The sequence below is a fragment of the Esox lucius genome, chromosome 6, assembly GCF_011004845.1.
Source record: "Esox lucius isolate fEsoLuc1 chromosome 6, fEsoLuc1.pri, whole genome shotgun sequence".
In the NCBI taxonomy this organism is placed as follows: domain Eukaryota; kingdom Metazoa; phylum Chordata; class Actinopteri; order Esociformes; family Esocidae; genus Esox; species Esox lucius.
The window spans coordinates 632,643-659,555 of record NC_047574.1 but is presented as its reverse complement, the minus strand read 5'-3'; the positions used below and the strand labels follow the sequence as shown (position 1 = coordinate 659,555).

At 42.1% G+C, this 26,913-nt stretch overlaps 1 protein-coding gene across 4 annotated transcripts in view; it reads right to left on the bottom strand.

Moving 5' to 3' along the window:
- Positions 1 to 26,913, bottom strand: part of ankfn1 (ankyrin repeat and fibronectin type III domain containing 1) — a 180,738-nt gene that overhangs the window by 65,292 nt on the left and 88,533 nt on the right. For 3 of the 4 annotated variants that reach the window (XM_013132030.4, XM_020044034.3, XM_029120616.2), the window contains 3 exons: positions 16,283 to 16,405; positions 5,204 to 5,408; positions 1,517 to 1,727 (listed from right to left, as the gene is read on the bottom strand). In XM_013132030.4, the coding sequence (XP_012987484.3) occupies positions 1,517 to 1,727; positions 5,204 to 5,408; positions 16,283 to 16,405 (539 nt within the window). Of the gene's footprint in view, positions 1 to 1,516; positions 1,728 to 5,203; positions 5,409 to 16,282; positions 16,406 to 16,559; positions 16,746 to 26,913 lie in introns of those variants that run through there. The other variant, XM_029120615.2, reaches the window with a different exon arrangement.

Sequence of the window (26,913 nt, the reverse complement as noted above, 5' to 3'; positions counted from 1 at the left end):
CACTTTGACATGTACCAATCAGGATTTCGGACCCAGCACAGCAGTGAAACGGCCCTAGTGTTATTGGACTTTAGTACAGCTTTCGACACAGTTGACATTACAGTACTGCAAGACTGACTGGAAAGCTGATAAACTTGCTTAGCCTAGCCTTGCCTAATCTCCCCCCATCCTCCACCCTCTACTCTCCCTGTCCTCCACCCTCTACTCTCCCTGTCCTCCACCCTCTACTCTCCCCGTCCTCCACCCTCTACTCTCCCTGTCCTCCACCCTCTACTCTCCCCGTCCTCCACCCTCTAATCTCCCCACGTCCTCCACCCTCTAATCTCCCAACGTCCTCCACCCTCTACTCTCCCCGTCCTCCACCCTCTAATCTCCCCGTCCTCCACCCTCTACTCTCCCCGTCCTCCACCCTCTAATCTCTCCCCGTCCTCCACCCTCTACTCTCCCTGTCCTCCACCCTCTAATCTCCCCACGTCCTCCACCCTCTAATCTCCCCGTCCTCCACCCTCTAATCTCCCCCCGTCCTCCACCCTCTAATCTCCCCCCGTCCTCCACCCTCTAATCTCCCCCCGTCCTCCACCCTCTAATCTCCCCCCGTCCTCCACCCTCTAATCTCCCCCCGTCCTCCACCCTCTAATCTCCCCCCCGTCCTCCACCCTCTAATCTCCCCACGTCCTCCACCCTCTAATCTCCCCCCGTCCTCCACCCTCTAATCTCCCCCTGTCCTCCACCCCCTAATCTCCCCACGTCCTCCACCCTCTAATCTCCACGGGTCCTCCCCCTGTACTCCCCCCGTCCTCCACCCTCTAATCTCCCAACGTCCTCCTCCCTCTACTCCCCTGTCCTCCACCCTCTAATCTCCCCACGTCCTCCACCCTAAACTCCCCCCATCCTCCACCCTCTAATCTCCTCCCGTCTTCCACCCTCAACTCCCCCCATCCTCCACTCTCTACTCCCCCCGTCCTCCACTCTCTACTCCCCCCGTCCTCCACTCTCTACTCCCCCTGTCCTCCACCCTCTACTATCCCATCCTCTATCCTCTAATCTACATGCATCCACCACTCTCTACTCCCCTGTCCTCCAACCTCTAATCTCCCCCATCCTCTAATCTCCCCCATCCTTCACCATCTAACCTCCACCCACTCACCCCTCTAATCTCCTCTTCACCCTCTAATCTCCCCCATTCTCCACCCTCTAATCTCTCCCTGCCCTCCACCCTCTAATCTCCCCCGTCACCCCCTTCTAATCTCCCCCCATCCATCACCCTCTGCTCCCCCATCCTCCACACTCAAATCTCCTCCCGTCTTCCACCCTCTAATCTCCCCCATTCTCCACCCTCTACTCCAACCGTCCTCCACCCACTTCTTTGTCAGTGTGAAAAATTAACAGTATATGAGCAGAGACCGTGAGACAAAATGACCAATGGACTAACAGGGTCAACAGGCAGCCTAAGAGTGGGCACTAATGTACACTACATAAGTGTAGACTCAGTATGCTCTATGTAGTGTATACTCACAATGAGGGCTCTCTTTGGCGCCAGCCTTCAGGAGGAGTTTGGCAATGGGAGTGTTGTTGGTCATGATGGCGATGTCCAGCGGGGTTAACCCTTCGCTGTTGGGTGTGTTGAGGTCGAGCTCTTCAGTGTTGTATTGGTAAAGGAGGATCTGGACTGAATCCAGATCCTGCTGTTCCACAGCCTCAAACAGACACTCATTACCCTGCATGTTCTGGACACACACACACAGAATACAACCATCATCATCATGTCTCCAGTTTCAGTCCCTCAGCTGACAAACCAAGGCTGTAATTATGACAGACATTCAGAGGGACACATCCCGCCCAATATTCAAATATAGTATGCTCAAAATGCCCCCCCATATATTTATATATAAAATATCAATAAAATAAAAATGTCTTATGCTACAACAGGCAAACACCCACCGCCATCCAAAATAATCATTAGCAAATCTAATTATAATCATAACTAAACTCAACAAATTGCCATTACAGGTGCTGGTCATATAATTAAAATATCATCAAAAAGTTGATTTATTTCAGTAATTCCATTCAAAAAGTGAAACTTGTATATTATATTCATTCATTACACACAGACAGATATATTTCAAATGTTTATTTCGATGATTATAACTGACAACTAATGAAAACCCCAAATTCAGTATTTCAGAACATTTGAATATTGTGGAAAGGGTCAATATTGAAGACACCTTAAAAATACATAAAAATAATAAAATACATACATTTAAAAAATGTAAAGGAAGGGAAAAGAAAATAAAATCACAATGATAAAATGATTAGTGAAAGCCATGTTCTAAAAATGAGTTTCTAGATAAGATTTAACAGAATGCACTGACAGAGCATCTCTGACATCCTGTGGTAGGCTGTTCCAGAGTCTAGGGGCCCTATAGCAAAGGCCCGGTTCCTTTAGTTTTCAGTGTAGACTCCAGAACAGCCAGAGGTCCTTTTTCCGCTGATGTGAGAGGCCTAACAGTGCAGTATGAGTTTAGTATGTTACTAATGTAATCAGGTGCCAGACCATGTAGGGCCTTAAAAGTGCTAAGTAGAATAAAAAAATCTACTCTAAATTTCGGTAACCAATGTAAAGCCGCCAACACTGGGGTTATATGAGACCTTGATTTAGTCCTTTTAAGAAGTCTGGCAGCTGATCTTGTGGTTGTTCTCAACTTCAAACAAACTTACGAACATACCGTGAGATTTTGACAGTAGCAGGGGCACAAAGGCCATGGTGGCCGTAGGGTGTACAATGATTTTTGGGGCTTCATAGCCAGAGCGAAGGACATTGACAGCAATGGCCGTTGTTTCTGTCATGAAACTCCTACGCTGGTTAAGATCATTTTTTATTCTTTAAATAATGACCCCTGGCAGATTTGGCCCCCAGTGTTGACTCCAAGGCAACGGCCTTGTGACAAAGTAAACAAATACTAATCTTAATGTTGTGCCTTTGAGGAAGGCACTTAACCCTGTAAGTCACTCTAGAAAAAAAAAACTACTGCTAATTGAGTAAAATGTAAATAATTGATGTGTGATAATTGGACCACCATGGTGACACAGCGAGATCGTTCTGCCCATGTAACTCTCATTATTAAACGCCCTACAAATCAGAACAACATCAGCCTATGTGATCGATCAGCCCAATCAATATAATATGAATCATTCCACATTTAATTAACATTACACTGTGCCTTCATTTCTGTGAAAGAGAATGTTTGTTGTGTGAGAAAGCAAGTGCCAGTTGCTGCTCAGTTATAACAATCCACATACTGTACATACAAGTTAGACAAGACAAATATATCTGTGTAATGAAAAGCAATTTACAACATTGTGTCCTAAAGCGGTGACATTTAGAAACTGTCTCCAACATAACCAGTTTAGAAAGAACAAAGGGAAAAAAGAAGAGAGGCGCAAAGAGAGAGTGGGAAGGAGAGACAGTAGAGATGCAGAGAGTCAGAGGGAGAGAGACAGGACAGATTCAAAGTTAGAGGGAGAGAGAGACAGGACAGATTAAGAGAGTCAGAGGGAGAGAGACAGGATATGTATATAGAAAGAGAGAGAAGGAGAGAGAGATAGTATTAGTTAATAATTGTATGTACTTTCTTTTATGATTATTGTTACATTTAGCAACAAAGTTACAACATTGTTCAGTTGTAACTTTCATGCCAATAAAGCCCGTTTGAATTGAATTGAGTGAGATAAAGGACAGATTCAGGGAGTCAGAATTAGAGAGAGACAGGACATATTCAGAGGCAGAATTAGAGAGAGACGGGACAGATGCAGAGTCAGAGGGAGAGAGAGAGAGACAGGATAGATTCAGAGTTAGAGGGAGAGAGAGAGAGATAGGACAGATTCAGAGTCAGAGACAGACAGGAGGGGACAGATTCAGAGTCAGAGGGAGAGAGAGAGAGATAGGATAGATTCAGAGTCAGAGGGAGAGAGAGAGGGATAGGACAGATTCAGAGTCAGAAGGAGAGAGAGAGACAGGATAGATTCAGAGTCAGAGGGAGAGAGAGAGAGAGACAGGTCAGATTCAGAGAGTCAAAATTAGAGAGAGACATGACAGATTTAGAGAGTCAGAAAGAAAGAGAGGGACAGATTCAGAGTCAGAAAGAGAGAGATAAAGGACACATTCAGAGTCAGAATTAGAGAGAGAGAGACAGGACATATTCAGAGAGTCAGAAATAGAGAGACAGGACAGATTCAGAGAGTCAGGATTAGAGAGAGACAGGACATATTCAGAGGCAGAATTAGAGAGACAGGACAGATGCAGAGTCAGAGGGAGAGTGAGAGACAGGATAGATTCAGAGTTAGAGGGAGAGAGAGAGAGATTGGATAGATTCAGAGTCAGAGGGAGAGAGAGAGAGACAGGTCAGATTCAGAGAGTCAAAATTAGAGAGAGACAGGACAGATTTAGAGAGTCAGAAAGAAAGAGAGGGACAGATTCAGAATTAGACAGAAAGAGAGAGATAAAAGGACAGATTCAGAGTCAGAATTAGAGAGAGAGAGACAGGACAGATTCAGAGGCAGAATTAGAGAGAGACAGGACAGATGCAGAGTCAGAGGGAGAGTGAAAGAGATAGGACAGATTCAGAGTCAGAGACAGACAGGACAGATTCAGAGAGTCAGAGGGAGATAGAGAGAGACATGACAGATTCAGAGCCTATGTCAGATAAAATGTTGCAATATTGAGATTCAGAATAAGATGTGAAAAACACACTTCAAGCTCACACACACAGAAAAACACACACACACACACACACACACAACCTGACTGAAAGAAAGAGTGAGAAAAAGAGAGAAGGAGAAAAAAAGATGAAAGAGAAAAACAGATAAAGGACCAGTATTAAATAAGATATTTGAAGGAAATCATCATTGGGTTCCATTTGTAAACAGCCTTGTTTACAGTGACCCCTGACCCTGGCTCGCAATAAGAGGGGCTGTCCCCGATTCTAAACAGATTAGACAATTTAACCTAATTACAGGTAACAGGACAACACACACCAACCCAATCTGTATTGATCCCACTGTCCCAGACACACAGACACTTCCACCCTAGCTGTCTGAAGATTGATGGGAGACAGCCTCTGGGCAGGCTGCTATAATTCTATATAATATGATGAGGACATGGTTTTAGAAAGAGGCACCAAAACAAACACGGTCCCCAACTTACCGAGCCTTTACGATGACCGTGGCGGTCTCCACGGCCGAAGAAGTAGGCATCTTCAAAGGAGGAGTGGCCACCCTTTAGCTTCTCTGATAGGTTCCTGTATAGACGCTTGGCAGCGTTGGGGGAGGTGGGGCCAACCGGGCATTTCCTGGTTTGGGACAGTTGCAGGTTCTGCATCTGTTGAGTCATGCTGACCGAACAGAAGTTTCTAAAGAAGAAAAGGAGAGGAGAAATGACATTTGTGGAAAATCATCTTCTACATTTCTACCATGAAGTCACTGATGATTGACAGCCTGTCGGCTGTTGAGTCATAACTAAATAATTTCTTATAAAAGTAACAAAGAGAAAGGAGGGCGCAATGGAGGGAACACAGGAGTAGAAACATTTATTACAAATATACTGTATTGTAATATCAATAATATCTAAAATAGATATTTCTTGAGTTCCAGGGTAAAATATTGTTATTATCTTAACATGTCATGAAGGACAAAAAAATGACAAATTCATGCATTCTAGTCCTTTTGTTTGAAGAATATTTTTATTAAAATGTGCCAAAAAAAGTCTGTTGGGGACAGCTATCATCTCTAATTCTGGGCTAACTACCATGATCGATGGCAGTGGGTTAATTTATGGGTCTCCCTTTGAATGATATGCTACGACTAACATGGCTGATTTGAGCAGTGGAACAGAATGTATTGAAAGCCATAATGGTTTAACAATACATAATGATCTGGTCATTGTATTTCCAAGAAACCCACCCAATTACTTGACTACTTCTAGCCAGCTCGCTATGTCACCATGTCACAAATTATAGAGTCCCCCCTGACCCACGGGCTCCATCTAATCCATTTCCTCTTGGGTTGAACATATTTCATTTGGCACTCAGGGAAATGACAAGAGAGACCGGACAGACCCAGATGTCCACAGATTGAAAGAATGGTAGAATAAATCAGTGATCGTGGTGAAATAATAAAGCTTTTGCTAAAGCACATGTGCATAATCTGTAGATCTTTTATAAGATGTCCCAAATGAAAACAACACATACTGTGACCACCTACTACAGTTCAAGGTTGGTGATGAATTCCTTTGTCAAATTATGTCTCAAATGATTGTGTACTAGAAGCAAGAGCATTTAACCAGAAAATATTTCATGTTATGTTAGGGGATGCTTCCCACGGTCCAAAACAGCTATTTGGGAATGGTTCTCTGGTGATCCACTTTGGATCAATCAACATAAAACCTGAAACAGTACTTTATGGACCTGAGAGATGCTGCAAAGCATAATTCCTTATGTCCAGTCCACTACCCAGAATGGGTCCAAACGCTTCAGCTGACTTTTCCAAACACATCAGTGGCTGAAAATGTACTTTTAGTCTATATTAAAAATGTTCCACAGCAGAAGTGATATAGTCTATATAAAAAAATTACACAGCAGAAGTGATATAGTCTATATTAAAAATGTTCCACAGCAGAAGTGATATAGTCTATATAAAAAAAATTCCTAAGGCAGAAGTGAAATAGTCTATATTAAAAATGTTCCCAAACCAGAAGTGATATCGTATATATTAAATTTGTTCCCAAACCAGAAGTGATATAGTCTATATTAAAAATGTTCCACAGCAGAAGTGAAATAGTCTATATTAAAAATGTTCCTGAGGCAGAAGTGAAATAGTCTATATTAAAAATTTTCCCAAACCAGAAGTGATATCGTATATATTAAATTTGTTCCCAAACCAGAAGTGATATAGTCTATATTAAAAATATTCTCAAACCAGAAGTGATATAGTCTATATAAAAATGTTCCTGAGGCAGAAGTGGTATAGTCTACATTAAAAATGTTCCTGAGGTAGCAATGGTATAGTCTATATTAAAAATGTGCCTGAGGCAGAAGTGGTATAGCCTATATATAAATGTAGACAGGATGTGGAAGTGAAGGGACTGCTTCAGTGAGGCCAGAATTCATCACAACTAATACAGAGCGCAGAGGTTCTCTCCAAGCATTAAATATTTGCTGACTCAGTGACATTCTAACTGCCCAAGCCATGCAGTGGATCGACCAGCCTTCCCTATAGTAGTAGAAATCATATCTGTCTCAGGTAACCCCATGTGCCATTATATCACAGCATTAATTTCACACAATTACAGATTTCCAACTAGACAGAGTCATCTGGGGAGCGCTTCGTAAAAGAATGGCCTTGTGTTCAGTGCCGTGTTCAATGTAACATTCAGTGCAGTGTTAGTGACCTGTTCAGTGCAGTGTTCAGTGCCCTGTTCAGTGCAGTGTTCAGTGCCCTGTTCAGTGCCGTGTTCAGTGCAGTGTTCAGTGCCGTGATCAGTGCTGTGTTCAGTGCAGTGTTCAGTGCCATGTTCAGTGCAGTGCTCAGTGCCATGTTCGGTGCAGTGTTCAGTGCAGTGTTTAGTGCCCTGTTCAGTGCAGTGTTCAGTGCCCTGTTCAGTGCAGTGCTCAGTGCCATGTTCAGTGCCGTGTTCAGTGCCATGTTCAGTTGGTGTATGGTGGAGCTATGTTGCAGTTGTATAGAACATAGTTCCCCACTGATCATGACTTGCTTGTCCTAGACTAGGCTTAATCTGTGTGCATGAAAGTGATCCTAAGAGTCACTCAATAAAGATGCCCCTTTTCAATCTCAGGCTTTATTCAAATGAATAAATATAAAAACACCTTACTGTCTAAAGCAGATATGAAGTAATTTAGGACTTCACATGATGCTGACATACACACATGGCCAGTTCTGAAGCCTGACCAAACCGTACTAAGAGACTTGTGACGGCAAAACTGTTTGTTGACCAGGCATTCAAACAGAACAGCACAGAATTGTGCATGTTGACGTCAAACCTGTCACCCTCTTTCAAAAGAGGATTCAAAAGTTTGGGGTGACTTTGAAATGTCCTTGTTTTCCATGAAAACATACAACATATGAGTTTGAAAAGCAAATATTTTCATTGACAGAATACCAGCTGACTGCTTGATCTCCCGGTGACTGTGCTGGTCACTACATTATAGACAGAATACCAGCTGACTGTTTCTTCCCTAAATAGTTCTTGCATAGTATGGATCTGTGCTTTGGGTAATTGTCCTGTTATAGGAGGGAATTGGCTCGGATCAAGAGCCATCTACAGGGTATGGCATGGTGTTGCAAAATGGAGTGATAGCCTTCCTTCTTCAAGATCCCTTTTACACTTTACAAATCTCCCACTTTCCACCAACAAGGCACCCCCAGAACATCACATTGCCTCCACCATGCTTGACTGCATCATTTCTTCTGCGCCTCACGAATGTCCTTATCTGAGATCCGAACACTTAGATCAAACTTAGATTCGTCTGTCTACGTGAAGAATATTATTTTAATTCGACCCAGGTAAATTCCAAACTCACACAGCCAAAGCTAAAAGATCCATCAACCCAAACTGACTGTATTTTATATAATTGATTACAATCATAGAAACAGTCAAATACAGTATTTGAGAAATAGTGTACCCTATCTGCTCCAACCTAGCCTTATTATGGATAAAAACAATATCAATGATGCATCTAATCAAAATTAATTTTATTGCTGGTGGCAACTTTAGGAGTTGATTTTGTGTTTTGCATCAAAATGTGTCTCTAAAAAGACAGATACATTGTTTTTGGCTTACCTACAAAGCACAGAAACTTTGAAAAACTGGGATATACATTTTTAAGATACAAACTGTAACCTCTTGCTTACTCCATTGTACATAATGTTTGATTGTTATAATCATTTTTATGTGTAACTAAGTTTTATCTTGAAATAGTTATGCTTTTGGTCAGTCCGTCATTGAAAACAAATTAGTTCTCAATTGGCTTACCTGGTTAAATAAATGTTGAATAAAAAATTATAATTATAATAAAAAATCTACGTGAACAGGGAACTCTCAAAAAAGAGAATGTTTTAGTCCCTAAAAAAATAAAAGAAAATGTTAATATGCACTGTTTTGTAAACTATTGCCCAAATGGTTATGGGCTCTGTTAGAACTTCCATCTGCCTTGATTGCCTTGCAGAAAGCCTTTGTGGATCTGAAATTGGTCATTCATACAGGTAAAATCAACAATGCATTATTTTTCAAATCTCATAAGAAATAATCTAATTATATATTCATACATAAGTTGGATGGTACCCTCATTGATCTTGCTTCTGCTTATAAATATCTGGGCATCTGGATTGATGAAAGGCTATGAAAAACCATGTTAATGACCTAGCAAAGAAACGAGGCAACAGTAAATATTTTTATATTATACATGACTAATCTGAAAAATACACCTTGGTCTCATTATACTGTAGACTTCCTGTCAAAAAAATGAATAAAATGAACATACAATCCTGAATTCCGTGAGTAGAGTTCATTTGTAGTTCAAATAAATAGCAGTTGTTCGGTAGCCAAAATCATCTATTTTGAAAGCCATTCAGCTGGGAGAGAGCGTGGGGGTCTCAGTTTAGAGGAGCACTCTTCAGAAAGCGTTTATTGAACAATGGACATTCTAGAACATTCCACTATGTATCATCTCCTCACATTCTGACGAGCCTTGCTAACGTCAACCAACAAACACCACCATTTTCTGTCTTTTAAAAACCAAGGTCTTTTACACTGACACAGAGAGTGCACACAAACTGCAGGTTTCCAATGGAAAAGGTGTGTTTCCAAAAAAGTTGGCATGCTGTGATGTATGTAAAGAAAAACATCTTGCTATGATCCTCAAATAATTTAAACCCTATATTCAATAGAAAATAGTACAAAGACAACATATCTAATGGTGAAACTGAGAAATGTTATTGTTCCTAGAAAAATGTATGCCCACTTTGAATTTGATGCAGGCAACACATTTCAACAAGTTGGGACAGAGGCAAAACAAGAGGATGGATCGTTCCAGAAAGGATGGGTATGTCAGAATTGAGGATGGGGACGAGTTCACCACATTGTGAAAGACTGCACGGGCAAATAGTGCAACAATTTATCTCATCATCTACGGTACATAAAATCATTAAAAGATTCAGAGAATGATATGCACATCTTTGCATTCTGTTTTTATTTGCATTTTATGTAGCATCCCAACTTTTTTGGAAAGGGATTATACAAAATCAGACCAATTCTGGTAATTTTCCACTAATTCAACTTTAGACCAATGAGATCAGATCTTTTGTCAATAATTTGTCAAATTAACCGATGTAGGCTGCCTTTGTAAAACCACTCTAAGGTTCAGAAATACTAAAACAAATTAATGATTATAAATAGGTTTCACTTTGGTCCTTTACGCTATCAACAGTAAGTGTTAAATATTAATTAAAAGGGGATTCACATAAAAAGCGATAAGTAATAAAGCAAGGTATGAATATGTTTCTTTTCAATTTTCTTTATTAAATGATTGGTAGTCCACTGGGTGGTTGCCAACTTCACCATGTCAAAGTTCACCATGTCAAAGTTCACCATGTCAAAGTTCACCATGTCAAAGTTCACCATGTCAAAGTTCAATTTATTTGTATTTTGTGGTTCACGTTGAAGAAATGACCAAGTGTCATGTAGAGCCTCAATTTATTTGTATTTTGTGGTTCATGTTGAAGAAATGACCAAGTGCCATGTAGAGCCTGAATGACCTGACGTATCACATTACATGAAGAAATGACCAAGTGTCATGTGGAGCCTGAATGACCTGACGTATCACATTACATGAAGAAATGACCAAGTGTCATGTGGAGCCTGAATGACATGACGTATCACATTACATGAAGAAATGACCAAGTGCCATGTAGAGCCTGAATGACCTGACGTATCACATTACATGAAGAAATGACCAAGTGTCATGTGGAGCCTGAATGACCTGACGTATCACATTACATGAAGAAATGACCAAGTGCCATGTAGAGCCTGAATGACCTGACGTATCACATTACATGAAGAAATGACCAAGTGTCATGTGGAGCCTGAATGACCTGACGTATCACATTACATGAAGAAATGACCAAGTGTCATGTGGAGCCTGAATGACATGACGTATCACATTACATGAAGAAATGACCAAGTGTCATGTGGAGCCTGAATGACATGACGTATCACATTACATGAAGAAATGACCAAATGTCACATGGAGCCTGAATGACATGATGTATCACATTACATGACCATTTAGTGTTGCATTAAGGCAAAGTGTGTGTGCATGTCAGTCTGTGTGTATACTGTAATTGTGTGTCTAAATGTATGTCCACTATGAGGTGGCATAACAAAAATATCCACAAAAAGCAGTCTCCCGAACTTCCAAACTGAATATATAACCCTCCATTCAGTGACTATACAACCCTCCGTTCTGTGATTATATAACCCTCTTTTCATTGACTGTACAACCCTCCGTTCTGTGACTATACAACCCTCCATTCAGTGACTATACAACCCTCCATTCAGTGACTATACAACTCTCCATTCAGTGACTATACAACTCTCCATTCAGTGACTATACAACCCTCCATTCAGTGACTATACAACCCTCTATTCAGTGACTATACAACCCTCCATTCTGTGACTATACAACTATCTATTCAGTGACTATACAACCCTCCATTCAGTGACTGTACAACCCTCCATTCAGTGACTATACAACTCTCCATTCAGTGACTATACAACCCTCCATTCAGTGACTATACAACCCTCTATTCAGTGACTATACAACCCTCCGTTCTGTGACTATACAACTATCTATTCAGTGACTATACAACCCTCCATTCAGTGACTGTACAACCCTCCGTTCTGTGACTGTACAACCCTCCGTTCTGTGACTATACAACTCTCTATTCAGTGACTGTACAACCCTCCGTTCTGTGACTATACAACTATCTATTCAGTGACTATACAACCCTCCATTCAGTGACTGTACAACCCTCCGTTCTGTGACTGTACAACCCTCCGTTCTGTGACTATACAACTCTCTATTCAGTGACTGTACAACCCTCCGTTCTGTGACTGTACAACTATCTATTCAGTGACTATACAACCCTCCATTCAGTGACTGTACAACCCTCCGTTCTGTGACTGTACAACCCTCCGTTCTGTGACTATACAACCCTCTATTTAGTGACTATATAACCCTCTTTTCAGTGACTGTACAACCCTCCGTTCAGTGACTGTACAACCCTCTATTCAGTGACTGTACAACCCTCCGTTCTGTGACTATATAACCCTCTTTTCAGTGACTATACAACCCTCCATTCTGTGACTATACAACCCTCTGTTCTGTGACTATATTACCATTCGTCATGTGACTATCTAACTCCTTTGTTCTGTGACTATATGACCTTCTGCTCTGTGACTATATGACCCTCTGTTATGTGACAGTATAGTAGTCACAGTAGTATAGCTATTTGACTATATGATCCTCTATTCTGTGACTACATAACCCATTTTTCTGTGACTAGATGACAGTTTTTTCTGTGACTATATAACCCATTGCTCTGTGACTATTTGACAGTTTGCCATATGACTATATAACCCTCTGTTCTGTGACTATTTGACTGTTTGTACTATAACACTGTAACCCTCTCTTCTGTGAATATATAGCTGTCTGTCCTGTGACTATGTGACCCTCTATTCTGTGACTACACATCCCATTGTTCTGACTATGTAACAGTTTGAAAAATGCTATTGAACATGACAGTCTGAAAAGAGCAAACAACGAGCACAAATCCTCCCATTTAAAATAAATACCCTAATATCTTGTTTTTTTCCAGCTCAATCATTTTTATTCAAGAGGCATTTAACGTAGGGTAGCTACCCATTTTCAAAAATGTTTTAAAATGTATTCATTTGGGATCACGCGCAAACTGTGTAGACAGTATGGTTATGAATATGCAGGCTGTTTTAGCATCAACTCCTAAGCTCCCAAATCTCCTCTTGTTGAAATGTCATTGTCCACTTAAACCATACATAGAAATCACCCCATTTCCCAGACACACCATTACTATGTTAACGTTTTTTTTCAAGACTAAAAAATCGCTATTTGACAAGGTATAAAAAGGTAACACAGTGCTAGATTTCGGGTGAGAACTAGAGCAAGGGGAGACATATGTAGAGATCTACAAAAGAGAAATAGAAGAGAAAGAGAATAGAAGTACAGAACTAAAGGAAACGAGAGAGTAGAAGAGAACTACAGGAAGAGAGATCAGAACTACAGAAGTAGAGAAAGATAAAAGCAGGAGATATTAGAATAAAGCTTAAAATAAAATGCGAAAGAAGAAATCTAGAATTCAAAGCAGAGCACTGCATAGAATATCACGTACACTGTATTTAATCAGATTCCATACTAAATACTGTTCCATATATCCTTTTAGGATCTACCGTTTAGAATATACTGTTTAGAACATATTGTTCAGAAAATACAGTTTACAACACACCTTTAATAATATACTATTTCAATTATACTGTTTAGAAAATACATATTAATAAATAATGTTTAGATCAAACATTTTTGAACATACTTTCAGAACATTCTGTTTAGATCTAAAGCATAGAACATAAAATGTGGAATATACTTTTTAGAATATACAGTTTAGTACAAGATTATACAGAAAGCAAACAAACATAGTCTATCCATACCTACAGTGCACTGTCTAATGCATTGTTGCACTGTTTTCCACTGTATTCATTTTCATTATGTTGATAATCAGCAGTTAATTACAAATTGATATGAGAAGATGCTTCTCTTCCTCTATAGTATTCAGGAAATTGTACTGGATTAAAGCTGAGGTGAATATATTATCCTGGCTCTAAATGTTGTACAAGACGCAATGAACGTTGCAATGCATTTCTATGGAGGCATGGCCAGCGAGTGCTAGATGTGGAGGCGTGGCCAGCTAGTGCTAAATGAGGAGGCGTGGCCAGCTAGTGCTAGACGTGATGATGTACTGTGTGTTCCTGAGAGAGCGAGCAACCACATGCGTTGCGTTACATCATTATTCAATCACTCAGAAAAACGTACAATGCACATTCTGCCTCAATAAAGCATTCAGGCATCACTAACGAAACAGCCTTCAGGACAAGATGAGAGTATACATATACACAGAGGAAGAACGATAGAAGACAGAGACCAAGAGACGTGGGGGGAGGAAAAAAGAGAGACAGATAAGTGGCAGACACAGAAACAGAAAGACAGGAAAACAAAGATAACGAAAAAGGCAAAGCAACAGCAAAAGAATTGCAGTCAGACTAATATGTTGCTGTGTACAAGAACGAAGGAGTGAGAGCTGCTGAGAGAGAAGCAAGAGACAGAAATAAAGGAAAGAGACAGACAGAGAAATAGAAAGGCAAAAATAATAAAGAAAGAGACAATAAAGGAGAGAAAACGGGAAGAGATGAGGATAACTCCAGCTTAAATTAATTCTGAATGTGTAAAATATGAAATTCAGTATATACAATACAACACATCCCTTATAACAACATATGTCTCATAATATAAAATCAAGCTTATCTCAAGCGTAGCAACACAACCCTTATAAAATCAGATCCCTTATAACAACACAACCCTTAAAGCAACACATCCCTTATAACATCACATCCCTTATAACGACACAACCCTTAAAGCAACACATCCCTTATAACATCACATCCCTTATATCGACACAACCCTTAAAGCAACACATCCCTTATAACATCACATCCCTTATATCGACACAACCCTTAAAGCAACACATCCCTTAAAGCAAAACATCCCTTAAAGCAACACATCCCTTATAACGACACAACCCTTAAAGCAACACATCCCTTATAACATCACATCCCTTATAACATCACATCCCTTATATCGACACATCCCTTAAAGCAACACATCCCTTAAAGCAACACATCCCTTAAAGCAACACATCCCTTATAACTTCACATTCCTTGTAACAACACAACCCTTAGAGCAACACATCCCTTATAGCAACATATTCCTTATAGCAACACATCCCATATAACAACACATTCCATATAACGACACATCCCATATAACAGCACACCCCTTATAGCAACATATTCCTTATAGCAACACATCCCTTATAGCAACACATCCCTTTTAACATCACCTCTCTTACAGCTACACATCCCTTACTACAACACATCACTTGTTGCAACACATAACACCAGCAGATCCTTTACCATGAAGAAAGCTGCAGCACTCATTAAATATATTAGCTACCTACCAGTCAAATAGTAGCTAACATATATTAAGTCCCCACCAATCATCTAGTAGCTAACATATATTAATTACCTACCATTCATATAGTAGCTAACATACATTAACTACCTACCAGTCACCTAGAAGCTAACATACATTTAATACCTACCAGTCAAATAGTAGCTAACATACATTACCTACCCATCAATGATTTAGTAGCTAACATCTATTACCTACCTACCAGTCATCTAGTAGCTAACATTAACTACCTACCAGTCATTTAGTAGCTAACATTAACTACCTACCAGTCACATAGTAGCTAACATTAACTACCTACCAGTCATATTGTAGCTAACATTAACAGTTTACAAGTCATCTAGTAGCTAACATTAACTGTCTACCAGTCATTTAGTAGCTAACATTAACTGTCTACCAGTCATTTAGTAGCTAACATTGACAGTCTACTAGTCATCTAGTAGCTAACATTAACTGTCTACCTGTCATATAGTAGTTACAGTAACATTAACTGTCTACCAGTCACATTGTAGCTAAATACATCAACTACATACCAGTCATTCAGTAGCTAAAATACATTCCAATCAAATAATAGCTAACATGCATTAACTAGCAGGTAGTGTTTATGTAACAGCTCTCATCCAACAGGTTAAACAGATCCGTTATCTGCAGACAGTTATACTGACCTCAAAACCCACAAATACTGATGCAATGCATATAATATGTGTGTTTGTGTATATTCACATCTGTGTATGCGTTTGTGTCTACAAACATGTGTGTCTATAAATATATTTATGTTTTTGTGTATATAAACACGTGTGTGTGTGTGTGTGTGTCTGTGATTACACTTGTGTGTGTGTGTGTGTGTTCACATGCGTGTGTGGCTGCAGTCTTACCTGTCTAGGCTGTGAGCGGAGCGAGGTACGCCAGTGTAGAGCAGAGGGCTGAAGTCTTTTATCAGATCATCCCCTGGTCTCTGGTTCAACCTCTGAGCCAGGCGAGATATCTTACTATCTGATCTGACAGAAGAGACGAGAGAAAAGAAGAGACAGAAAAGAGTACAGAAAGGTCAATCCTGAACGTTGTCCTTCAGTTTAGAGGTCCAGAAGTCCAGATGTAAATCAAAATGTAAATGTCTCTGTCTGTGAAACAGGTAAATGTATCCCAGATCACCTGGCCTTCTCAGTAACACAGTGTCTAGCGCTGGAGATGTCCACAGTACATCAGTCAATCTACATCAAGTCCATTTAGTTGTGGAACCTCTAGGAAAGCCTGCTGAGTATGGCCGAGTGTCCCACCTCTGGAGATTCAATCCTGGGGATCTGCGTGGCCAGTGCAGCCACTCCCTGGAGCTCTCTCCACATGTAGTCCTTCTTTTATGTCTTAAACTACCCAGTTCCAAAGCTTTATTCTCCAAGGGTCTCTCAGACAACTGTATCCCAGAGTAGTGCTCTGTCCTGGGTCAGAGTACGCAGCAGCATGGCCCTCTCAGGTTCCTACTATGGAGGCTCTGTATTTATCTCTGGCTCTCCGGGCTGAGAGCACTGAACACCTGTTAAACGAAGCTCTGTGTAAGCAAGCGAATCTCGCTTTAACTGCACACACACACCTAGAGGCGGCACACACACAAAGACAGGAGCAGAGTGAATGGAGAAGGGGCGTGAGATAAAGCCTGGCAGAGGTTGAGAGAGAAGAGAGGAAGAGGGGAGGAGAGAGACAGAGGATGATGTGAGAGGGGGGTTGGGGAAGAAAACACTGAGCAGACACGCAGACTCACACACACGACACAAAGACACACTGTCGCCAGCTGTTACACACACTGTACTGACCCCGGGGAAACAGCCATGGAGAGGAGGATAGGGTCTTATCATTGGACGGGGGGAAGGAGATGTGAGGAGACATGAGGAGATGTGAGGAGAAGGAGAGAGATGCGCTAGAATGGTGATGACCTGTGTTTAACAGGAGGACAAAACAGAGGAGCTGAAGAGAAAACACTCATCTATGGGGTTAAAACCTTCAGGGTAATTTGTTTTCACATCACTGAGGGGCGGCATATCTATAACCCCAGGAGTGTGAAGAAACGCGCAGAACTCTCCCAAATATCTACAGAAGGAACCATAATGAGCAACCGTTCACAGCCTGTCAACCGTTCACAGCCTGTCAACCGCTCACAGCCTGTCAACCGTTCACAGCCTGTCAACCGCTCACAGCCTGTCAACCGTTCACAGCCTGTCAACCGTTCACAGCCTGTCAACCGCTCACAGCCTGTCAACCGCTCACAGCCTGTCAACCGTTCACAGCCTGTCAACCGCTCACAGCCTGTTAACCGTTCACAGCCTGTCAACCGCTCACAGCCTGTCAACCGCTCACAGCCTGTCAACCGTTCACAGCCTGTCAACCGCTCACAGCCTGTCAACCGTTCACAGCCTGTCAACCGCTCACAGCCTGTTAACTGTTCACAGCCTGTCAACCGTTCACAGCCTGTCAACCGCTCACAGCCTGTCAACCGTTCACAGCCTGTCAACCACTCACAGCCTGTTAACTGTTCACAGCCTGTCAACCGTTCACAGCCTGTCAACCGCTCACAGCCTGTCAACCGTTCACAGCCTGTCAACCGCTCACAGCCTGTTAACTGTTCACAGCCTGTCAACCATTCACAGCCTGTCAACCGCTCACAGCCTGTCAACCGCTCACAGCCTGTAAACCGCTCACAGCCTGTCAACCGTTCACAGCCTGTCAACCGCTCACAGCCTGTTAACCGTTCACAGCCTGTCAACCGTTCACAGCCTGTCAACCGCTCACAGCCTGTCAACCGTTCACAGCCTGTCAACCGCTCACAGCCTGTCAACCATTCACAGCCTGTCAACCATTCACAGCCTGTCAACCGTTCACAGCCTGTCAACCGCTCACAGCCTGTCAACCGTTCACAGCCTGTCAACCGTTCACAGCCTGTCAACCGCTCACAGCCTGTCAACCGCTCACAGCCTGTCAACCGTTCACAGCCTGTCAACCGCTCACAGCCTGTTGCTCTGCTGGGTATAGCAACCTTGCCGCAAATAGGGGTTCTGGAGGGTGTTGGGTTCTGGAGGGTGTTGGGTTCTGGAGGGTATTGGGTTCTGGAGGGTGTAGGGTTCTTGAGGGTGGACAGCTCTGGAGTGTGTTGGGTTATGGAGGGTGTAGAGTTCTGGAGGGTGTAGGGTTCTGAAGGGTGTATAGTTTTGGAGGGTGGACAGCTCTGGAGGGTGTTGGGTTCTGGAGGGTGTAGAGTTCTGGGGAGTGTTGGGTTCTGGAGGGTGGACAGCTCTGGAGAGTGTTGGGTTCTGTAGGGTGTTGGGTTCTGAAGGGCATTGGGAACTGGAGGGTGTAGGGATCTGGAGGCTGGACAGCTCTGGAGGGTGTTGGGTTCTGGAGGGTGTAGGGTTCTGTAGGGTGTTGGGTTCTGTAGGGTGTTGGGTTCTGGAGGGTGGACTGTTCTGCACTGTCTTTCTCTGTAACATCATAACCAGAAACAGACTGGACTATGCCCTCAGTATCCTGCACTCTGACTTTATGGACCCCTAACATTAACAACCTCAACCACCAAAACTCACAGACAATCAGTTTCACTCAAAAACACACTCACACTGAGTCAATATACACATTCTCATAGATACACACATACTCAGTCCATGCGGTTGTACCATGTTCATTGTGAATACAGGTACTGAACACTGCCACTGAACACTGGCATTGAACACTGGTGCTTTGCACTGGTATTTGAACACTGGTCCTGAACACTGATACTGAAAACTGGCGATTAACACTAGTACTGAATCCTGTCTAGGAATTCAGTACTAGTGTATTTTTTGGAGTGCACTCACTACTGTAAAAGGCTCTGTATTATGGCATCAGCTAAATTACTAAAATGTAATGTAAATGTAGTTTTGTGCGTTTACCTTATTTTTCTCCTTTTTCGTTATTTATTATAATGTTCTGTCAATTTACCGACTTCATTGTTTAGAAGCAGATAAACAAACATTTAACTTCAATGCTGTAATACTATTTTGGACCAATAAAATATTTAAACGTTTAAAGTGATATATAGAGGGCAATGAATGGGACTCCTGATTGGAGGAGAGGCTACAAAGAGGAGAGGAGACGAAGAGGAGAAGAGAGGAGGAAAGGTGAGGAAAGAAGAGTGGAGGAAATGGGAGGAGAGGAGAAGGTATCTGTTATTCTCACAGTCATCTAAATTATCTCCCCTCTGTAGAAACAGCTGCCTAATTTGTAATAATAGAGTTACCCACAGTGTGTGTGTGTGAATGCGGTGTAATTCAGTGAGCAGCCAGCCAACACCATGTCAGTTTAGTAACGACACCCTCAATAAAAGACTAAATAAACAACCAAAACACACACATCAACAGGTTGATAGCCAGGCAGTAAGGTCCACAACATCAACAGGTTGAAAGCCAGGCAGTAAGGTCCACACCATCTGTGTGCTTTATACCATCAACTAATATTTATGGTCCTGAGCTAACCATGGAAAATTACCGACAAGCGGGCACCCTCTCTGTCTTCACACACTCAGGACAGACATCTGACACCGCACAAACACACACACACACACACACACACACACACACAAATATGCAGGTAGACACACACACACACACAAACATATGCAGGTAGACACACACACAGCACATGTGTTAAGAATCTAATGCATCTTCCTCCTGAGTGGCCCCTGTCTCCATCTCAGAAACACACAACTGTCCTCCCTTAAATTTCCCTTCAGGTTTTTAAACAAACATGGACATTTCTGTTTTACAGTCACCCTTTAATCTCAGGAAAACATTGACCACAGTGAGGATCTCAGCCCTCCACTGCATTCCCTCAACAATGTAAGTCACTCAGGATAAGAGTGTCTAGTAAATGTACATTTAAATAAATGGGCTGTGCTTTTTCGCCCTTTCTCTTTTCCTGATCTTTTTTGTCCTGTTCTGGGATCAGTTATTTCTCCAGAGTTCAGACGACAGAATTTTAGGGAAGCACTACCTGTTTAGTTGAGAGCAGAGCCCATGCAAACCAAACTCAACAGACTGGTCCCCTGTTGAATAATTCAGTAGTAATACATGTACACACATTTCCATACTCAGTCTATGTTTGAACCCAGAAGATATGATAACCAAACAAGACAAATATCCTTAAAGCATCTCCACCATCCGCACCATTAAAAAGCTAGCTCTTGAACAGACAGGGACCAAATCAACAGGCAGGCACCAGATCAACAGACCGTAACCAGATCAACAGACAGAAACCAGATCAACAAACAGAAACCAGATCAACAGAAGGGAACAACATCAACAGGCAGGGAACAGATCAACAGGCAAGAACTAGATCAATAACACAAAGAGAACGGAACCGGCTTAACCAAAATAGATCCAATATTATCATAAGAACAAGACAACAGCATTCTAAGCAGTATTAACACGTTTACTGATGTCTCTGAGCATTTTTCACTAAAGATTCTTCAAGTCTGCTTCCAACAGGTTTCTACATATGACTCATATAGAATAGGATGTTCATTGGATTTGACATGCAGTACAATATCACTGACAAAGAGGTATAATCTAGGAAGACAAAGAAAAGGGGTTGTGTACACACACACACACACACACACCCAGACACACACACACACACACAGACACACACACACACAGACACACACACACACCCAGACACACACACAGACACACACACCCAGACACACCGACACACACACACTCAGACACACACACCCAGACACACACAGACACAGACACACACACACCCAGACACACACATCCAGACACACACACAACCAGACACACACACACCCAGACAGGCACACACCCAGACATACAGACACACACACACCCAGACACACATACACACAGACACACATACACACAGACACACACACACCCAGACAGGCACACACCCAGACACACAGACACACTTACACACAGACACACACACACACAGACACACATACCATCCGTTCTGTCATCAAAGCAGGGTCCTAAGAGGGTTAAGGGCATCCTTCAGGGTCCCTTCCTTCAGGGTCCCATCATTCAGGGTCCCTTCCTTCAGGGTCCCTTCCTTCAGGGTCCCATCATTCAGGGTCCGTTCTTTCAGGGTCCCATCGTTCAGGGTCCCTTCCTTCAGGGTCCTTTCCTTCAGGGTCCCATCATTCAGGGTCCCTTCCTTCAGGGTCCCTTCCTTCAGGGTCCCATCGTTCAGGGTCCCTTCCTTCAGGGTCCCTTACTTCAAGTTCCTTTTAAGATGTCTAAGCAGCCACCCAGTGGTGAGAGTTGGCACATTCACATTTACAACGACAACATGAGAGAAATGTGTGTTAACTCCCTCCAATTCCCTCTTCATTGAGCCTCCATTTCAGGAATAAGAGCCAGAAAACCCCCTGTTTCACCGTTCAATGGCTTACCAATTTAAGCCAGTTTATCATTACAGCAACAGGGGAAAACAGAAATATTGTAGCTGTGAAGGTCAACATTCGTCCTATGATTAACATTCTGTGTAAAATTTCTTTCACAGTTCCTGGTATAAGTGATGCACTTACACACATAAAGACAAGCACACACACACGGACACAGCCAGTCACACCTCTGGATGTGTAATGCTTTCACAACACCTCTGGATTGCACTGTTTCCATGGTTCCCATTGAAATGCAACAGGTGGGGGGAGATCAAGAGAAAAGTGGGGGGGGGGTGAAGAGAAGAGTGGGGGGTGTAGATGAAGAAAAGAGTGGGGGGAGATGAAGTGTGGGGGATGTAGATGAAGAGTGGGGGATGTAGATGAAGAGTGGGGGATGTAGATGAAGAGTGGGGGATGTAGATGAAGTGTGAGGGGTGTAGATGAAGAGTGGGGGATGTAGATGAAGAGTGGGGGATGTAGATGAAGAGTGGGGGATGTAGATGAAGAGTGGGGGATGTAGATGAAGAGTGGGGGATGTAGATGAAGAGTGGGGGATGTAGATGAAGAGTGGGGGGTGTAGATGAAGAGTGGGGATGTAGATGAAGAGTGGGGGATGTAGATGAAGAGTGGGGGATGTAGATGAAGAGTGGGGGATGTAGATGAAGAGTGGGGGATGTAGATGAAGAGTGGGGGATGTAGATGAAGAGTGGGGGGTGTAGATGAAGTGTGGGGGATGTAGATGAAGAGTGGGGGATGTAGATGAAGAGTGGGGGGTGTAGATGAAGAGTGGGGGATGTAGATGAAGTGTGGGGATGTAGATGAAGAGTGGGGGTGTAGATGAATAGAAGAATGGGTGGAAAGGTACAACAGGAAGGACGCAAGTTTGCAAAATGTATTTGTGAGTTTGTAATTGTATTTTACAATTTACTGTCCATGGGGACAAACATCTCCCCAAACTATGGATACAATGTAAAATTCTGCCCCTATTTTGATAGAGCCCTATTCACTGGTTCATACACACTATTGTTCAAAGGTTTGGGGTCACTTAAAAACATCCTTGTTTTCCATGGATGAAATGAGTTTGAACAGGAAATATAGTAATTCTGTACATTTCAATCAACCTCACATCAGTTTGTGTATATATGTCTAATCTGTGAGTTTTTGTAATCTGTGTGAATTTTGCTGCTGCAACATCGCAATTTCCCCTCGGGATCAATAAAGTTCTAACTATCTATCTAATTGACAAGATTAGAAATTATTTTTCATTAAAATTATAATTGTGTCCTTCAAATGTTGCATTTGTCAAAGAATCCTCAATTTTAAACAATTACAGCCTTGCAGACCTTTGGCATTCTGGTTGTCAATTTGTTTAGGGAATCTGAGGAGATTTCACCCCATGCTTCCTGAAGCACCTCCCACAAGTTGGACTGGCTTAACGGGCACTTCTTACATTGTCTGAATCTTGTCTTTTTATTGGCCAGTCTGATGTGTCTTTTTCTTTGCAACTCCGGCTAGAAGTCCAGCATCCCGGATTCAACACTTCACTGTTGACATTGAAACTAGTGTTTGTACTATAATGAAGCTGCCAGTTGAAGACCTGTGAGATGTCTGTTTCTTAAACTAGAAACTCTGATGTATTAGTCCTCTTGCTCAGTTGTGCACTGGGGCCTCCAACACCTCTTTCCATTCTTGTTAGAGACAGTTTGCGCTGTTTGGTGAAGAGAGTAGTACACAGCGTTGTAAGAGCTTTAATTTCTAGGCAACTCTTCGCATGGAATAGCCCTCATTTCGCAGAAAAACACTAGGCTGACGACTTTCAAAAGAAATGTCTTTGTTTCTGGACATTTTAAACCTGTAATTCAAAAATTATATGGTCGTATCCCAAAAAACTGTGAGAAACTTTGATGTAACCCTCGACTCTGACCTGTCTTTTGATGAACATATAAAGTATATCCCAAGAGCTGCATTTTTCCGTCTTCGGAACATTGCAAAAATCTGAAACATTTTATCAAAAATTTATTCAGAAAAACAAATCCATGCTTCTGTCACTTCTAGATTAGATTACTGCAATGCTCTTCTCTCCGGTTACCCCAATAAATCAATAAATAAACTTCAATTAGCGCTGAACACGGCTGCTAGAATTTTAACTAGAACGATAGACTTTGGACACATTACTCCAGTATTAGCCTCTCTACACAGGCTGCCTGTTAGGGTTAGGGATGATTTTAAGATTATATTGTTAACCTATAAAGCTCCTACTTACCCTGCTGAAATGATCCAGCCATACATACCTACACTTAACCTACGATCGCAAGATGCAGGCCTTTTAATTGTACCTAGAATTTCTAAACAAACAGCCGGAGGCAGGCCCTTTTCTCATAGAGCTCCACTACTGTGGAATGATCTGCCAATCAAGGTTAGAAATGTCCAAAAAAATGATTTGTCAAGAACACCGAATAACATGCGTCATTCTGAACAATGAGATTCTTGTGACATGGCACGCAACATCGACGTAGTAAATAAGAAATATATAAAGCAAAACAATGACATGAAATACAAAATATACAAAACAAAAGTGACTAGAAGCTATTTCAAATAATGTAGAAATGGGAATATGGACTGTATGTTTTTGAGTCTGGAAGTGTGTGTCCTGATGCTCCGGTAGCGTCTACCAGACGGGAGCAGTGTAAACAGACCATAGCCTGGGTGGCTGTGATCTTTGATGATGTTCCGTGCTTTCCTAAAGCATTGTTTATGGTAGATGCCTTGCACCAAAGTGAGATGGCTGCAAATGATTCAATGGTGCACCTTTTGGTGCGAGATGTAGACTCAATGTAAACTGCAGCATGGTCATTGATTAAGTGCAGTCTGGCCCAAGGGCATGAAGGTGACCAGAAAGGCTTGTTAATGCCCACCCTTGCTGTCTTGCCAGGTGGGATACCCTCCCTCCAATGGCATTTGGGGGTGGAGTCACTGGCTTTGCGGAGTCACTCTCCGTTGCACTCCTGTTGGCAATATTCTGCCCTCAGTTAGGGTGGTTGAGGCTGGTTGGTGTCCCTTTGGTTGGTGCTTGGCAATGTGGGTGGATTTACTTCCTGCATGTTGGACGCTGTCCGGTGCCTCCTCTGGATAGGGCCACAGTGTCACAGTCACTGTGCTTCAACACTGTTGTTACTTGCTCCTTTGCGTTTCAGGCTGGGTGTTTTGTAAAAGCAGTTTGTGACAACTGCAGATGTTAAAAGGGCTTCATGAATAAATGTGATTGATTAACTGAACGAAAAACCCACATTTGCTGATGCTCCAGATACTCACCAAGTCTAAAGAGCACCTGTTTTATTGTACCTTTAATCAGCACAACTGTGCTAACATAATTGCAAAAGGTTTATAATTAATAATTAGCCTTTTTAAATTATACACTTGGATTAGCAAACACAATGTGCCATTGGAACACAAGACTGCTGATAATGGGCCTCTGTACAACTATATAGATGTCTACATTGTATTTCTGTTATTCTAATGGACACAATTGTGCTTGTCCTACGAAAACAAAGAAATGTCTAAGTGACCCCAACACTTGAATGGTAGCGTAAATTGAAGGCATATGGCATTGAGTATATGTTTAGGGTGAATGCTGGCATATATTTTTTATGGGTAATGGATTTTGATGTCCCCAGACGTACACTTTAGTTTGATGTGTGTGCTGACCCCAAAACAGTCCTGCTGCACATTCAATCTGTCACACACACAGTCCAGAGGTTTCAAATAGCAGTTATATTGATCTTTAGGGGAATGCCTATATCTCATGGGAACAGACACTTCTAGATAATGAGCAGTGGCACTGGCTGAAGCCCTAATCTGGCCCTACAGAGCTTCCCCAAGGACAGCAGCTGACAGAGATTAATTAGCTGAAGGAAAGCATGGAATAGAATATGGAAAATCTGTACATTACGGAGTGTATTGCCCTCAGATCTATAGATTACAGAGCATGTTGCCCTCAGACATGTAGATTACAGAGAATGTTGCCCTCAGACTTGTGGATTACAGAGCATGTTGCCCTCAGATCTATAGATTACGGAACGTCTTGCCCTCAAATCTATAGATTACGGAGCGTGTTGCCCTCAGATCTGTAGAGCACGAAGTGTGTTGCCCTCAGATCTGTAGAGCACGAAGTGTGTTGCCCTCAGATCTGTAGAGCACGAAGTGTGTTGCCCTCGGATCTGTAGAGCATGAAGTGTGTTGCCCTCAGATCTGTAGAGCATGAAGTGTGTTGCCCTCAGATCTGTAGAGCATGAAGTGTGTTGCCCTCAGATCTGTGGAGTCCAAAATGTGTTGCCCTCAGATCTATAGATTACGGAACGTCTTGCCCACAAATCTATAGATTACGGAGTGTGTTGCCCTCAGATCTGTAGAGCATGAAGGGTGTTGCCCTCAGATCTGTAGAGCACGAAGTGTATTGCCAGCGTTGACGGTTTTCACAAAATATCTGAGGAAACCTTGGATTCTTAGTCACTATGACAAACAAGCACACAGAAAAAGTACATTTACTTGGTTTCTTGATAGAGGACTGGCTCACCTTGAAGGTGCTGTGAAATAGCTCAGGCTTCAGTTCTTTGGTGTAATAAGTCATGTTTCTTTTTTAAAACAAGAAAAGGGGTTGTTTATGCTCTTACTGTGTCGTGATACCTTCATTATGCTGAACTCTGTGTCCCACGGCACGTTGAGCCTAGTTACACGCCCTTACTCATCACTGCAGCCCTTATATAACAGTGGGCGTGCTCTTCAAAGATTAAATAATGACTCCATTTTATTTATACTTTAGGACAGCTACTTTGTCCAGCAGATGAAAACTATCATCTGCACTAAAATGACTGTGTTTTGCTGAGTATGTCAAAGACAAGGAAAATGTCAATGACTGGAAAAAGCAATGTTGTATACCGCATGGTATATTTTGGTCAAAGCCTCACTTTTAAAACATATTCTAAATCTTAATTAGACAAACCTGTTATAATGAAGTTGTATTCATAAAAAGCAAGAGAGAGAGCGATTGATCTCAGTGAGTGGGAAAAAGGAGCA